The sequence below is a fragment of the Choristoneura fumiferana genome, chromosome 9, assembly GCF_025370935.1.
Source record: "Choristoneura fumiferana chromosome 9, NRCan_CFum_1, whole genome shotgun sequence".
Taxonomy (NCBI): Eukaryota; Metazoa; Arthropoda; class Insecta; order Lepidoptera; family Tortricidae; genus Choristoneura; species Choristoneura fumiferana.
The window spans coordinates 9182242-9197829 of NC_133480.1; the positions used below are offsets into that span (position 1 = coordinate 9182242).

General features: G+C 40.6%; 1 protein-coding gene across 1 annotated transcript in view; it reads left to right on the top strand.

Annotated features, from left to right (window-relative positions):
* Window positions 1–15588, top strand: part of LOC141431167 (squamous cell carcinoma antigen recognized by T-cells 3-like) — a 50195-nt gene that overhangs the window by 25548 nt on the left and 9059 nt on the right. Inside the window, 9 exon segments of the mRNA XM_074092206.1 lie at window positions 2194–2303; window positions 4674–4849; window positions 5515–5686; window positions 7227–7377; window positions 7838–7914; window positions 8534–8639; window positions 9755–9801; window positions 9803–9908; window positions 9910–9963. Coding sequence (XP_073948307.1) covers window positions 2194–2303; window positions 4674–4849; window positions 5515–5686; window positions 7227–7377; window positions 7838–7914; window positions 8534–8639; window positions 9755–9801; window positions 9803–9908; window positions 9910–9963 — 999 coding nt within the window.

Genomic DNA, 15588 nt, shown 5'->3' on the forward strand with positions numbered 1-15588 from the left:
GCACATTAAGGTCGAGGGTTTTATTTGCGGGTTGCAACCAAGGTAGCCTGCATGTTACGACACTGTTTACGAGCAAGTGTGATGAAAAACTATTTAATTGGTTGGTCAGAACACATGGTTTCGCCAATACGAAATATTTAAGTAGGCAAAAGTAGTAGTAGATTAGTAGATTATCATGTGTCGTGCTTTGGTGTCATTACATAGGTTAAGGTATATTTACTTATTTATTAAAGTATATTTATTGAATTCATATTAATACCCACTGTTATCTTTATTCATCGGCGAGTGGAACCCTGTGCTCTTGGCGCCAAACTGGTTTCGAGTCAACGTTGCCCACCAACAGAATTTAAAATGCTCGTGTAACATGATAAGTTTTTTTCGCGTGCAAGTCGTAAGAGTACGGAACGATTTTATACCTAAACTTGACTTTTGTTCGAGAGAGTCCCTTCTGTACGGTAGTACTATTAGTTATTCTGTGCTACTACGAACTAAATTAAGTTACTTACTACAAACAAAAAAGCTATTACAAACGATATAAAGTTATTAAAAACGAAATGACTGCTGCTACAAACAAAATCAAGTTACCACGAATGTAAATGAATTACTACAAACGAAATTACGTTACAATAATTAAATGACTGCTACTCCAAACAAAATCAAGTTACTACAAACGTAAGTAAACTACTACAAACAAAATGACTGCTACTACAAACAAAATCAAGTTACTACAATAAAAATGACTGCTACTACAAATGAAATGACTGCCACTCCAAACAAAAGAAAGTTACTACAAACGTAAATAAACTACTACAAATGAAATTACTTTCCATTAAACGAAATTACTCGTACTACAAGCGAAATCAAGTTACTGCAAACGTAAATAAACCACTACAAATGAATTTTGTTAGTACAAATGCAATGACTGCTACTGCGAACAAAATTAAGTTAATACAATCGTAAATAAAGCTACTTTAAATGATATAAGGTTACTACAAACGAAGTGATTGCTAAACAAACAAAATTAAGTTACTACCAACGTAAAAAAAGCTACTACAAACGACATAAGTCATAGTAACTTTATATCGTTTGTAGTAAGTTTTTTATGTTTGTAGTAACTTAATTTTGTTCGTAGTAGCAGTCATTGTGTTTCTACTAACAAAATTTCGTTTGTAGTAGCTATTTACGTTTGTAGTAACTTGTTTTTTTATTATTCGACTGGATGGCAAACGAGCAAGTGGGGTGATTTCGTTTGTAGTAGCAGTCATTGCGTTTGTAGTAGCTTGATTTTGATTATAGTAGCAGTCATTGCGTTTGTAGTAACTTGATTTCGTTTGTAGTAGCAGTCATTTCGTTTGTAGTAACTGAATTTAACTTGTAGTAGTTTATTTACGTTTGTAGTAACTTGATTTTGTTTGTAGTTGCAGTCATTTAGTTTGTAGTAACGTTATTTCGTTGTAGTAGTTTATTCAGTTTTCAGTAGCTTGATTTTGTTTGTAGTAGCAGTCATTGCGTTTAACTTTGCGTAGTAACTTTGTATCGTTTGTAGTAGCAGTCATTGCGTTTGTAGTAGCTTGATTTTGTGTGTAGTAGCAGTCATTGCGTTGGTAGTCAATTGATTTCGTTTATCGTAGCAGTCATTTTGTTTGACGTAATTGAATTTTATTTGTAGTAGTTTATTTACGTTTGTAGTAACTTGATTTTGTTTGTAGTAGCAGTAATTCGTTTTTAGTAACGTTATTTCGTTTGTGGTAGGTTTATTTATGTTTGCAGTAACGTAATTTTTTTGTAGTAGTTTATTTACGTTTGTAGTAACTTGATTTTGTTTGTAGTAGCAGTCATTTCGTTTTTTAGTAACGTTATTTCGTTTGTGGTAGTTTATTTACGTTTGCAGTAACGTAATTTCGTTTGTAGTATTTTATTTACGTTTGTAGTAGCTTGATTTTGTTTGTAGTAGCATTCATTTCGTTTGCAGTAACTTTATATCATTTGTAGTAGCAGTCATTGCGTTTGTAGTAACTTGATTTTGTTTGTAGTAACAGTCATTGCGTATGTAGTAATTACATTTAGTTTGTAGTAGCAGTCATTGCGTTTGTAGTAACTTGATTTTGTTTGTAGTAGCATATACACTATACTTGATACATTCTTTGTTCTTTGTTTATATTGTTTATTAATGGAATCCCTCTTGTTAAATAGGATGATGATGATGAAGAGGTTCTGGAGAGAAAAGTGGCAGAGCTGGAAAAGAGAATTGCTGAAGATCCATACAGCTATGATGACCATATTCAACTTATTCAGGCCTTGTGGTAAGATATTGAACCTAATTCTCATGAAATAAGTATTAAAAATATATAAATAGAGATCAAAATTGCATGCGGCAAGTCATACAACTGTTGTAAATTGCTTTTTTGTTGGCTTGAATTTTTCTTTGATCATCTTTGTATATATAAAAGAAGAAACTGACTGAATGACTGACTGACTTATAGATCAACGCACAGCCCAAACCGCTGGGTCTAGAAACTTGAATTTTGGAATATATGTTCCTTAATAGGTGTAGACGCGCACTAAGAAAGGATTTTTCGAAATTCCCACGGGATAGGGAATAAGTGGATTTATATTTTTCACTTCGAAATGGCCCTAATTCCGTAACTATAATTATTAGAAACTTTAAATTTGGCATGCAAGTAGGTAATACTAACAGCTAAAAACACTTTTCAGGATTTTACGAAATCCCACGGATAGTGAATAATTGGGATTTGTATTTTCGCTTTTAATTAATAACCCTATTTCCGTAACAACGTAACAGGAAACAATACGTAAAAGGAACTTCAAATTTGGCATGCAAGTAGGTAATACTAACAGCTAAAAATAATTTTCAGAAGAATAGGAAAATATCTCAACTTTGTTTGTTTCTTTGTTTGTTGGGGGTAATCTCTGAAACTATTAAGCTGATTTAAATAATTATTTTATCAATAGAAAGATACACTATCCCTGATTGACATTAGACTACTTTAAAAACAAAGCAAACTTTAGCAGAATAAAAATAAGTTTCAATTTTGAGGCAGATTTTCAAAATTATTTCAATAATAGAAAGCTACAATGTGTCTCTAATCGACAATTAAGAATATTAAAATGATCATAACAGTAATTGATGTCCCGCGGGAACTTTACAATTTCTCGGGATATACTCGTAATCCTATATATCGTGTATGAAGTCGCGGGCAAAAGAAACGCGTAGTACTTCAACGTTTTCTAAAATTCCAACCCTCAAAGTTGGTAAGAATCATAAAAAATTACGTATGTAGGTTGATTTTTGTATTACAAAATTTGCACCATCTGTAAAAGAAAATCTGTCTGTATTTGTATTTCCATGTAATCCTCCGAAAAATTAATCAAAAGTTTTGATTCAAAACACGAAAAAAGGATCGCAGAAAGTAAATGTATGTTACTCCAAATTTAACGCGAGCGAAGCCGCCGCATAAGCTAGTTGTTGATAGTTGTGAAATAGAAGAAAGTTCATATCAGTATACATTTTTATTTTTTATTATACTCTAGCTTTTGCCTGTGAAGGACTGCATCTACAACTACACTATTCTATCCCATGGAAAATTCCATAAATTACTTCTACTGCACCTCTATAATCCTAAAGGGGTATCTGTTCATTTCACAACTTTTATTTTCGCTACCTCTAAAACTGTAAATATTTCAGGATTTATTTCAGGGCCATTGTGTAGAGCCCTTTAAGGTTAGGTTAGTTTAATAAAAATCCTGAAATATTTACAGTTTCAGAAATACTAAACAGTTGCGATATGATGGTTGATGATGATTTCGCATTCATTTCGTTTGATTCGTTTTGCGAAACGTTATTTGCGAAACATTAGTGAATTCCAGCTACAGCTAGTCAGTTGCATAAAAATAATCCTTTTGTACTTACCTGCATGAGAAGACTTGCAGTCTCTAGTCATTCATTATACATAGTAATGGAGACAAGACCATTTTCAAGTGAATGTATAATAAAACTCTTAGGGCTGTTTCACCATCCATTGATTAGTGTTAAGTGCCGGTTAAATGTAATGCCGTCTCCGTCTATTCGATCGAACAAAACAAATAGAGACGGCATCGCATATAACCGTTAGTTAACACTAATCAATGGATGGTGAAACAGCCCCTTAGTCTCTTATCTCATGAAAAGTTTTAGAAATCCTAAGATTTGTTTTTTACTTTTTTAATTACCTACATAAAGTCAGTCTGAATCAAAAATATTGCCTACATTATAAAGGCAACTTTTATCCAAAATTTCAGCTTTGTAGGGCAAAGGGTTTGGGCTGTAGTTAGTCAGTGAGTGAATGAGTCGGCTAATCGGGACTTTTATTTTTGTTAAAAGATTTTATTATAATTATTTTATAATTTATACATAAAGTGGTTAGTCACAGAATTGCTTGTTTGACGTCCAATGAAGTGGAATGTTTATTTTGTATACATAAAATGGTTTTGTAATGAAAAAGGAGACAGACTAACGCGACACACAAATGACAAACAAATCTATACCTAGCACCACACTACACTGACGCCTTTCGAACTCAATCAGGGCTCATCTTCAGAGCTAATACTAATTAGGTTATTAATTAATGTAGTCTGGAATTATTGATGTACAGCTCTAACATGTTTGTTTTTTAGGGCCTGTCAGAGCTTGATCGCTGGCGAAATGCTTTCGATCGCCTGCAACAGATGTCCATGCTAAAGGCAGAGCACTGGCTGTTGCGGATCCAAACAGAGGAGACCCTGGCTCACTCTGCTGAGGCTAAGGAGCAGTTGGTCGAGTTGTTCCGACAAGCTTCATTGGATTGCTACTGTGAGTTCTTATAGCATCATTTAAGCTCCATTTACACCAATCATGTGCGAGGAATGTGTTTATAATTACATTAACCAATAGTAGGGCTGCCATCTCTAAAATTTGGCTACCAGGACATGACGCCCAAAACCCGGACATGTCAACAGGTTTAGGTTTTTATTAAACTTGGTCAGTAGGTATAATAAAATATAGGCCAATCAAATAAGATCCTTAAAAAGCGTTTTGAAGAATTAATTTCCAACGAGGTGGAAATTGTTTTAATACCTTCATTAGGTCCTAAATGCGTGTAATCCGTGTTTGCCTCCTTTACTGGAGGTGTGCATAACTTTTGGGCGCCAAATAACCGCGAAAATTTTTGTACAAATTAAACCCCGCCGGACGCTCCCCGGACGCCCTCTAAACTAAATCCGGGGAAACCCGGACGGATGGCAGCCCTAACTAATAGAAATGCTTCATTTACCTCCACCACCATTTGTTTACACCAGAGATGTACTGCGCAAGTATGTGTAAATGAAGCGTTTCTGTTGGTTAATGAAAAACACATTCCTCGCAACACATCCTCGCCTCGCACATTATTGGTGGAAACGCAGCTTGAAGCACGAAAAATATCCAATTGATGTTTTTTTTTTAAATCGTAAACGCTTCCCGTTCTTATTAATATCCAGACATCCCGATCCTGAGCGAGTGGTGTTCGTGGGCGCTGGGCGTGGGCGGTGCCGCGGCGGCGCGCGCGCATTTGGACGAGGTGCTCCGGCGCGCCGGGCCCGACCCGCTCTCCGGGAAACTCTTCTGGGACGCCAAGCACGAACTCGAGAAGGCCCAGCTGGAGTCTATGAGGTACACTTCCAGGGCAGAATAAATCGGTCCAGAATGATGAGACGGTGTCGCGGTACATGGTACTGATAGTTTCTGATTTGATTTCGCATAGATTTGCATAATTTAATTTTGGAATATAATGAATGATTAAGTATAAGAATGAGTGAGAGTTGAATTTTAATGTTAATGTCGACTCCACGGTTTACTTTCGTCTTAGCGTGCTGTGAAAATGGAACTGATTATGAAGGAAGTGACTTCCTGATATTTTAAATAAAATGGATACTTAGCCCTTCGAACCCAGCTAATACGATTGTGCGGGTTAATTACATTTGAATTTGAATTTGACATGCATTGTACATACTTAAATAATAAATAAATAAATAATATCATGGGACACTTGACACCAATTGACCTAGTTTCAAACTAAGCAAAGCTTGTACTATGCATACTAGGCAACGGATAAACATACTTATACCTAGTGCCATCCACGAAGACGCGTGATTTTGTCAAAATTAGACATTAATGACATTGTAATAAGAACCACGGCACACGTCATCGTAAATAACTCTACCTATGTATAGATAAATACATATTAAACATCCAAGACCCGAGAACAAACATTCGTATTATTCATACAAATATCTGCCTCGGCCGGAAATCGAACCCGGGACCTCAAGCTTCGTTGTCAGGTTCTCTAACCACTTGGCCATTCACCTACATTTTCGTAACTCTTACATTTGAATTTGAACTTGACATGAATCCTACTAATATTATAAATGTGAAAGTTTGTGAGTGAGTGAGTGAGTGAATTTGTAAGTGAGTGAGTATGTTTGTTACTTCTTCAAGTTGAAACGGCTGGACGAATTTGGATAAAATTAAGCAAAAAGTTAGTTTTATAACCTGGATTAAAACATAGGATACTTTTTATCCCGATATTCCCACGGTATAGGGATAAAATCTCTAAATAACAACCGCTGGGCTTAGAGTCATGAAATTTGGTATGTAGGTAGCTGGACGTCTGGAATAACACATAGGCTACTTTTTATCCCGATACATAGGAGGCATAGGTTCCACGGGATAGGGATAAAATCTCGAACTAATAACCGCTGGGCGTAGAGTCATTGAATTTGGTATGTAGATAGCTGGACATCTGGAATAACGCATAGGCTACTTGTGATCCCGATATTCTCACGGGTTAGGGATAAAATCACGAAATAACAACCGCTGGACTAGAGTCATGAAATTTGGCATGGGTGTTTTAATTTAACGTCAATGAAAACCACCATGTAATTTTAGGGAATTTTTATTTAATTGAAATTAATAAAGCCGCGGGTAAACGCTAGTTGTACATAAGTATAAGTCCATTGCCGTAACTCTTTTCATACTCGGCTGGGCTGGTTCGAAAGGGCTAATCTTATTTGCTTATCAGCGAATAGTGCGCTTAAGCTAAGCGGCGCTTGCATTTTAATTTTCCATTCAAAATATTATTTATTTGTACAGAGACTGCCATCATCCAAATTAGTAGAGTTTGTCCCCAGTCTGTAGTTAACTATCTGTGCAGTGCCGACGACCCTGACTACAAGGAACAGCGCGAGCGAGTGGTGTGGAGCTTAGAGGAGATAGTGTCGCGACCGTTGCTGAACGGAGAGGAGGCGTGGCCGCATTTCCAGCAGGCGGCTGCCGAGTTGCACGGCCAGGAGTATGTTGACAAGGTACCGTGTCAAATTTAGTTTTTTTTTAATGGAATATGGGGCAAAAGAGCAAACGGATCGCCCGATGGTAAGCGATTACTGTCACCCATGGACACCTGCAACACCAGAAGAGTCACAAGTAAATAATATATCTACACTAGTGTTTACTCGCGGCTTCGCACGTGTAAATCATTAGATTCAGTGGATGGTTGAATTGGAATTCCGAGATTTTACTGAATTCCCGTGGGAGTTACTAAAAATTACATCGTGGTCTTAATATAGTGGACTTAATAAAGATTATTTCAAGAGTCGATTTCATAATTGACGTATTGATTTGAGATACGAGAATTTTTCAAAGTATTGCAATGACGAATCACAATATTAGCAACAATCGCAACGAAAAGACGAATTGATTTCCGAAGACATAAAATTTAAATAATAGTAGTCTTCCTACATATTTCTGAAATGAGTGTGTTCACAGGTTAAAAAGCAACATGATGCAGCAGCAGAATACTTGCAAAAAATAACGCCCTACGAAGACCGCTTGCTCACTACAGAGTAAGTTGTTTCAATTGTACTTTCAACATTCATATATCAACCCAATCACCTTGATTTATTGGCATTTCTACTTGTATTTTACAAGAATTCTTTTTCTTTTGTGAACTGCTAAAGATTGGAATTCGCTCCCATCATCCGTATTTCCGAATAAATACAACCTAGGGCTCCTCAAGGCTAGAGTGAATAGGCTGTTACTGAATCAGTGAGACACCTTTGGCCTCGTCTGCACTTTACATCAGGTGAGATAGGTACCTAAGGGTCAATCACGGGTTACTTTTTTGTAAAAAAATAAATATAGAAGGTTAAAATAAAACATGGAATCGGATCTATGTCATACTAGTAGGTCTCACCAGTTTTCTAAAATATTTATATTTTTTATAACGTTTTAAAACTTTCGTGGTTTTACTCATACTCAAATAACACCAACGGGACTATCACGTAACACACACGTAATATTTACGACAGCGAGTTACTCATAGACCTCGACGTTCGGCGACATTGCACGGCCACGGTGACCACGGCCACTGCAATGATGCCGAAACTCGAGGTAAATATTACTCGTGTTGTTAGCGTGATAAGTTACGTTGGTGGTATTTTGACTATTTCTATTTTTGTTTAGAAATCCCGAAGAAAAGATCAAAGTGTATGAGGAGTACATCGATAAGGTGAAGGACCTGTCACAAGAAGAGAAATTTGCTGATTGCGACAGCAATGGAATACTTAAGGTACTATTTTTTTATTTTTTGCCCTGGATGGGCGACGTGGAAGAGCCGAATAATCTGACGGGTAGTACTTTAAACAAAAGAAACAAATAATATATTTTATAATTATTTAATGTCTTTCAACAAAATAATATCGAGTTTGTATTTCAATATGTTGCAGTCTCCTAGAATTCAACCTTCTTGGGCAGAAATTTTAGTAAGATTGTTTTTTTGGAATCTTTTTGTATTTTTTATTTCAATTCCAAATTTTTAATTTTACGGTCATCCCGTAAAACCTAAATTGAAAATACAAACTGAAATATAGATGCACAGAATAACCAGACAAATAAGACCAGCACTGGGAATCGAACCCAGGTCCTCGGTATTCCGTACCGCGTGCTGTACCGCTACACCACTGCTGGTCAATTTAAATTTAAAATTTAGTATTTTGTCATAACTCAGCATTAAAAAAAAATTTTATTTGAAGAGCATTAAAGTACTCCTGACTTACAATTCAATTGTTTCACTGCGTAATTATACTCAGCGGCATAAAACTTGGCCCACTCTACATACAAAATGACCTGTTACTGCAACATTTGAGGGCCGTCGATCTTTTTGTAGTTGACTGTACTCTACTGCTCGTGGCTCGACGTAAGAGCCTGTCAGATGAGCGTTCTGCTCCAAATTTATATTGGGTCCAGATACGCGTTTCTACGCTAGAAATAGAAGTAGAGCCACTCAGCAAATGCGATGTCTGAATTTCTTCACTCATAGCGTTGGTTTCAGAGCAACCAAGAAAACAACAGAATAATAAAGCTAGACTAAACTAAACATGGAGAGAGATGTCGTAGGTGAATTAAAAGCGCAACAAAATAGTAGAAACTAGGTAGGTATTTATACAGTTCAACAGGGTTCAAATATCCGTGAAGTCATGTAAAGTGTAAGATTTGCATGAAAAAAGGAATGCCATACTTAGTAGGGGCCTACGTCGGCATAAGTATGTATTGGAAATTTGAAGGTCGATTAAATACTTTTTAATTTGAACGGACAGTTTCTAAATAAGCAGCAGAAATACAGATGAAACTCTCACGCAGAACGCCTCATCTGGACAGGCTTCAAACGTAATCAAGCACGTTCAGGTGCTTTACGACCGCGCGACATACGAGTGCGTCTCTGCGAGTCTGCGCGAGTCTCCTGCACGCCGTTCGCGCGTCACTCGCCGCGCACTCGTCGCGCGCGACGCACTCGCGCGTGCTCGCCGCGTGCACGCGGCGCCGCCCGCGCCGCGCGACCCTTCTGGCTGCTCACTATGCAGCAGGCTGAGCACGAGGACAAAGGATTTGACGAGGTTTTGTTATTTTTATAGGCAATCCGTATGTTTTAGTCCCAACAGGGCCGGCCTTAGCCATTTCTAGGCGCCCCGGGAGTTATGCCTTGGCGAACTTTTTAGATACTTGTTTTACGACGGTGGGTTAGTGCTAAACTTTGATCGTGTTTTCGACCCATTGGAGGCGTTTTCAGCAGGCTGAAATACTGTTTCAGGCCGTTTCAGAGGACGCTCTATCACATATTAGTTTATCAAAATTTCACCCAGTTACGTTCGTTTTCAGGCGCCTGAAACATGTTTTCAGTCCGTTTCAGGCCACCCTCTATCCGATGACGCCATAACCTGAAAACCCGTTTTCAGGCGTTTTCAGGACCCCTTATGGGCCTTGAAGTACATTTCAGTATATGGCGAAATTTTCCATAGGAGTGAAAGAGATAGCACGATTAGAAAGAGACAGCTATACTGAGAACATTCGAGAAGTGTGTGACAAGGATAGCCTATATGTGTGAGAGAAACAGAGTGATGATCCTGTTTCCGGAATATTCTAGTAACTGTGTGAGAGAGATAGCACATGAAAGAGACAGACACTCTACTCGTTTCCGGAACATTCGAGATGTAGGTATGACGTCCTAGCTGGACTGTTCTCGAACTTTGTGGACCGATTCACCGGGGGTATATAAGCCGGGCGAGGTTGCGGCGGAGACAGTTTCGAATGCGATACCGAGCGATAAACATCGAAGAGAATCAAAGCGACTTGTAAGTGAGTTTTAGAGTGCGAAATTACTGTGAACTGTTTTAAGTGTTTGTAAAGTTAAGTAACAGTGTGAAAATAAATCCTACTCTTATTCATCGGTGTTAAAAGTGCTTTTCAATCACGAACCCACCCCACGAACGTAACATTTGGTGTCAGAAGTGGGATTGAAAATGCCGCTTACTCCGCGAGAAGAAGAGAAGGAGAGGATGCAGACCCGAAGCCGCGCCGCAGCTGGGGACCCTACAGACACCGCCGCAGCGTCAGATACAGCGGCGGCAGTATCCCCAAAGCCGGAAATAGACGTCAACGCGATTCTGGTCCTCCTGAAAGAACAAGCTAGAAGGCAGGAGAACAAGCAGAAGGCAGGAGGAAACTGCTAGAAAGCAGGAGAACAAGCTAGGATTCTACAGGAGAACAAAAGAACCAGTTCGAACTCCTCCGTGAGGTACACGACGCAACCGCAGAATGGAAAAAGGAGATGGCTGAGGTCCAGGATAAAATTGTGGCAGTTGACATTAAAGTCGAAAATCACGAACAGCGCCTCAACGGTGTCAACGAAAAGGTAGAAGGCCACGAGAATCGCCTCCAGAAGTTGGAGATTAAAGTGGCCAACGGCACCACCAGTTTATCGGGTGCACCAGCCACAGGAGGTGAAAAGTTAAAGTTACCACCATTTGATGGTACCTCTTCATGGGCCGCATACAAGCACCAATTCGAGTTGGTTGCGGAAACGAATGGCTGGAGCAAGGATTATGCAAAAACGGCACTGAGTTTGGCGTTACGGGATGAAGCTCTCAGTATCTTGGAAACTTGGGAAAGGATAAGACATATGACCGTCTCCTTGAAGCTCTAGAAGCACGCTTCGGTGACAGTCATCTAGAGCACGTCTACAGAGCTCAACTGAAGGATAGGACCCAGGGTCGTAATGAGTCATTACAAAAGTGGGCCCTAGAAATAGAGAAACTGGTCCAAAAAGCATACCGAGATTCATCCTCTTTTACGGATGGAATGCTAGTGCAGACATTCATAGATGGGATTCGAGACTTTGAAGTGAGGGCTGCTGTACGACTGGTCACCACGGGAGTTTGAAGGATGCGCTTGCCCATGCCCTCGAGGTGGAAGCTGTACGTCAGGACCCAACAAGATCCTTCAGGGTGCGCGAAGTTGCTGTCAGGGAGCCGATTGCTCCACCTCGAGAACGGGACCTCGATGTTACAACTGCGGGGAACGAGGACACATGCAATCTGGCTGCCCGAAAAGATATTGGAGGCGACGAGACTCGGACCAAATGGAGAGGCCAGCAAGCTCTGGTAATCCAGAGCGGCAGCAGCAGGGAAACGAGTAAAAGCCAGGACTATGGGACGAGTGCTGGCTGGTGGTCAAAATGTCCCAGTTATGATCTCCCAGGCGAACAACGGGAACAGTCTGGCTGTCAAAGGAGAAATTGGTGGAGTGCCATGTCACCTTACTATCGACACCGGAGCTTCTCGGACTGTGATCAGTTCTCGACTGCTAAAACACCTGATCAGAGATCATCTAGTCCGACCAATGCATCTTCAGCTGCAAACGGCTACCGGCCAGAACATTTCCGTCCAAGGGGAGCAAGAAGTGTCAGTAAAGATTGGAGAAAAGAAGTACTGGCACAAAGTCATCATTGCTGACATCGTAGACGACTGTATTATTGGTCTAGATTTTATGAGGAAGTACGATTGTAAGATCGACTTAAAAGGCGGCGTGCTGAAATTTGGGGCTTATGAAGTTCCTATGGAGGGTGAAGTGGGTGGACATGTCTTCTGCGCTAGAAGGACTACACTTCAACCGAGATCGCAAGCCCTAGTTCCGGTGAAGTTGCCACATGGTGTGAGACAAGGATCTCATTCCTGCGTGCTAATAGAGAAAATAGCTGGCAGTAAGCCGTGGATACCAGCTCGCACAGTGGTAATGGCGTCATCCGCAGCATTTATAAGGGTTTCTTAATTTAAGTGACACTCAACACGTCCTAAGTAAAGGAACCCTTATGGGGAGATGCGAGGCAATCTCATGGATACGGAGTTGCCATGGTCCAAACGAGGACAAGTTGCAAGAAGAAGTTGTGGATATTGGAAAATTATTGGAAAACTGCGAGGATGATCTCACGGAGGAAGAACTTCTAAAGGCGCGTAATCTACTAAAGCGCTATAGGAGTGTCTTCTCTGCACATGACAGTGATATCGGGAGAACTGGAGTAGTGCAGCACGAGATCGACACTGGAGATGTCATGCCTATTCGACAGCGACCTCGGCGAGTTCCAGTAGCTCGAGAAAAAGAAGTCGAAGACATGATCAAGGAAATGAGGAGGGACAAAGTAATAGAACCGTCGACCAGCCCTTGGTGTTCTCCAGTAGTCTTGGTGAAAAAGAAGGATGGCACTATGAGATTTTGCGTTGACTATCGTAGACTCAACGACGTGACCAAGAAGGACAGTTATCCATTGCCGAGGATAGACGACACTTTAGACACTTTAAACGGCATGAAATGGTTTTCCACCTTGGATTTGAAAAGTGGATACTGGCAAGTGGAAATTAAGGACAAAGATAAAGAGAAAACAGCCTTCTCAACTGGTAAAGGACTTTGGCAGTTTAATGTTATGCCGTTTGGGTTGTGCAATGCACCGGCAACTTTTGAGAGGTTAATGGAGCAAATACTTGCCGGCCTCCTGGGTGATACTTGCCTAGTGTATCTGGATGACATCATAATTGTAGGTAAAAATTTCGATGACCACCTTAAGAAACTGGAGCAAGTTTTGTCCAAGTTGCGTGACGCAAATTTAAAACTAAGTCCGAAGAAATGCTCATTCTTCAAGCGTAAGGTTAACTACTTGGGACATGTAATTTCATCAGAAGGCATCCAGACAGATCCTGAAAAGATAAGTGCAGTTAAGGACTGGCCCACACCGAAAGACAAGACAGCAGTGCGTGCCTTTTTAGGTCTTTGCTCGTACTATCGACGATTTGTGAAGAACTTCTCGGATATAGCAAAGCCTTTGCACCAGCTGACGGAAGAGAAACGACCATTTAATTGGGATGATCAGTGTGCAGCAGCCTTCTCAGATCTCAAACAGAGACTTTGTGAAACACCGATTTTGGAATATCCCGACCCGGATAACGAGTTTGTTGTTGACACTGATGCAAGCAATACTGGCATCGGAGGAGTCTTGTCACAAAACAAAGGAGATCAAGAAGTTGTGATAGCCTATTTCAGTAAATCTTTATCGAAACCCGAGAGAAATTACTGCGTCACTCGGAGAGAATTGCTGGCAGTCGTCAAAACTTTGCAGCATTTCAGCAAATATTTGCTTGGACGCAAGTTCAGAATCAGGACTGACCATGCTGCTTTAAAGTGGTTGTTAGAGTTCAAGAACCCCGAGGGTCAGGTGGCACGCTGGATCGAACAACTGCAGGAATATGACTTTTCCATCGAGCATCGAAGTGGAAAGTCACATGGAAATGCAGATGCCCTCTCCCGAAGGCCTTGTCCGGATGACTGCAAACACTGTTTAAGACAAGAGGATAAGGACTGCGTGAAGATGTTGAGGACTGACACTGTTAGCGAAGAGTGGAGTGACGCAGTCATGCAAGAAGCACAACAGGAAGATCGTGACATAAAACCCATTTACGACTGGATTAACGATGGGATGCCCAAACCAAAGTGGTGCGAGGTTGCTCCGATGAGTACCGTGACAAAGAGCTACTGGGCGCAATGGGAAAGTCTGGTTATGCACAATGGCGTACTGTGTAGGAAATGGGAGTCAGCGAACGGGAAGGATGCTCACCTTCAAGTGGTTGTACCAAGAAAGAGAGTTAGCGATGTGTTAAGATCCTTTCATGATGGCATTTCCGGCGGGCATCTAGGAGTAAAAAGAACTCTGATGAAGATTCGGCAACGCTTTTACTGGATACACTGTCGGGAAGATGTGGAAGACTGGTGTAGGAAGTGTACTAGCTGCTCGTCAGTCAAGGGGCCACATACACGCAGTAGAGGTGCGCTTAAAGTTTATAATGTGGGGGCACCTTGGGAAAGAATTGCTTTGGACGTCGCAGGCCCATTCCCGATCTCCGACCGTGGAAACAAGTACATTCTTGTGGTCATGGACTATTTCACCAAATGGCCTGAAGTGTTTGCCATTCCAAATCAAGAGGCAGTCACCGTAGCGGAAACTGTAGTGGCGGAAGTATTTTGTCGGTATGGAGTACCTCTTGAGATCCACAGCGATCAGGGAAGAAATTTTGAATCTCTGGTGTTTCAGGAGACTTGCCGAGTCATGGGAATTCATAAAACTCGGACTACGTCCTATCATCCACAGTCAGACGGGATGGTCGAGAGATTCAATCAGACTCTGGAACGACATTTGGCCAAAGTAGTTGACAGCCATCAAAAAGATTGGGACAGGCATATTCCACTCTTTTTAATGTCATATCGGACCGCAGTTCACGAAAGCACGGCCGTGACACCTGCGTGTGCTAATTTTGGAAGAGAATTGCGGTTACCTGCGGATCTACTGACAGGACGACCTCCAGATGCACCAAAGACGATTTCAGAATATGCAAGTGAACTGCGAAATCGGATTGATGGTGTTCACAATCATGTTCGTGAACACGGACTGCAGGCCAGCGAAAAGATGAAGACCAGATATGACCGGAAGTCTAACCAGACGAGATTTGAGGAAGGATCGTTGGTGTGGCTACATAACCCTATGCGGAAAAAGGGAAGTCCCCGAAATTGTCACCGAGTTGGGAAGGGCCGTACAAAGTAGTCACTAGGATCAACGATGTCACATACCGGATACAGCGTAACGCGCGTAGCCCCTGTAAGATTGTTCATGTTGATCGGTTGGCCAAGTACCATGGATCTAA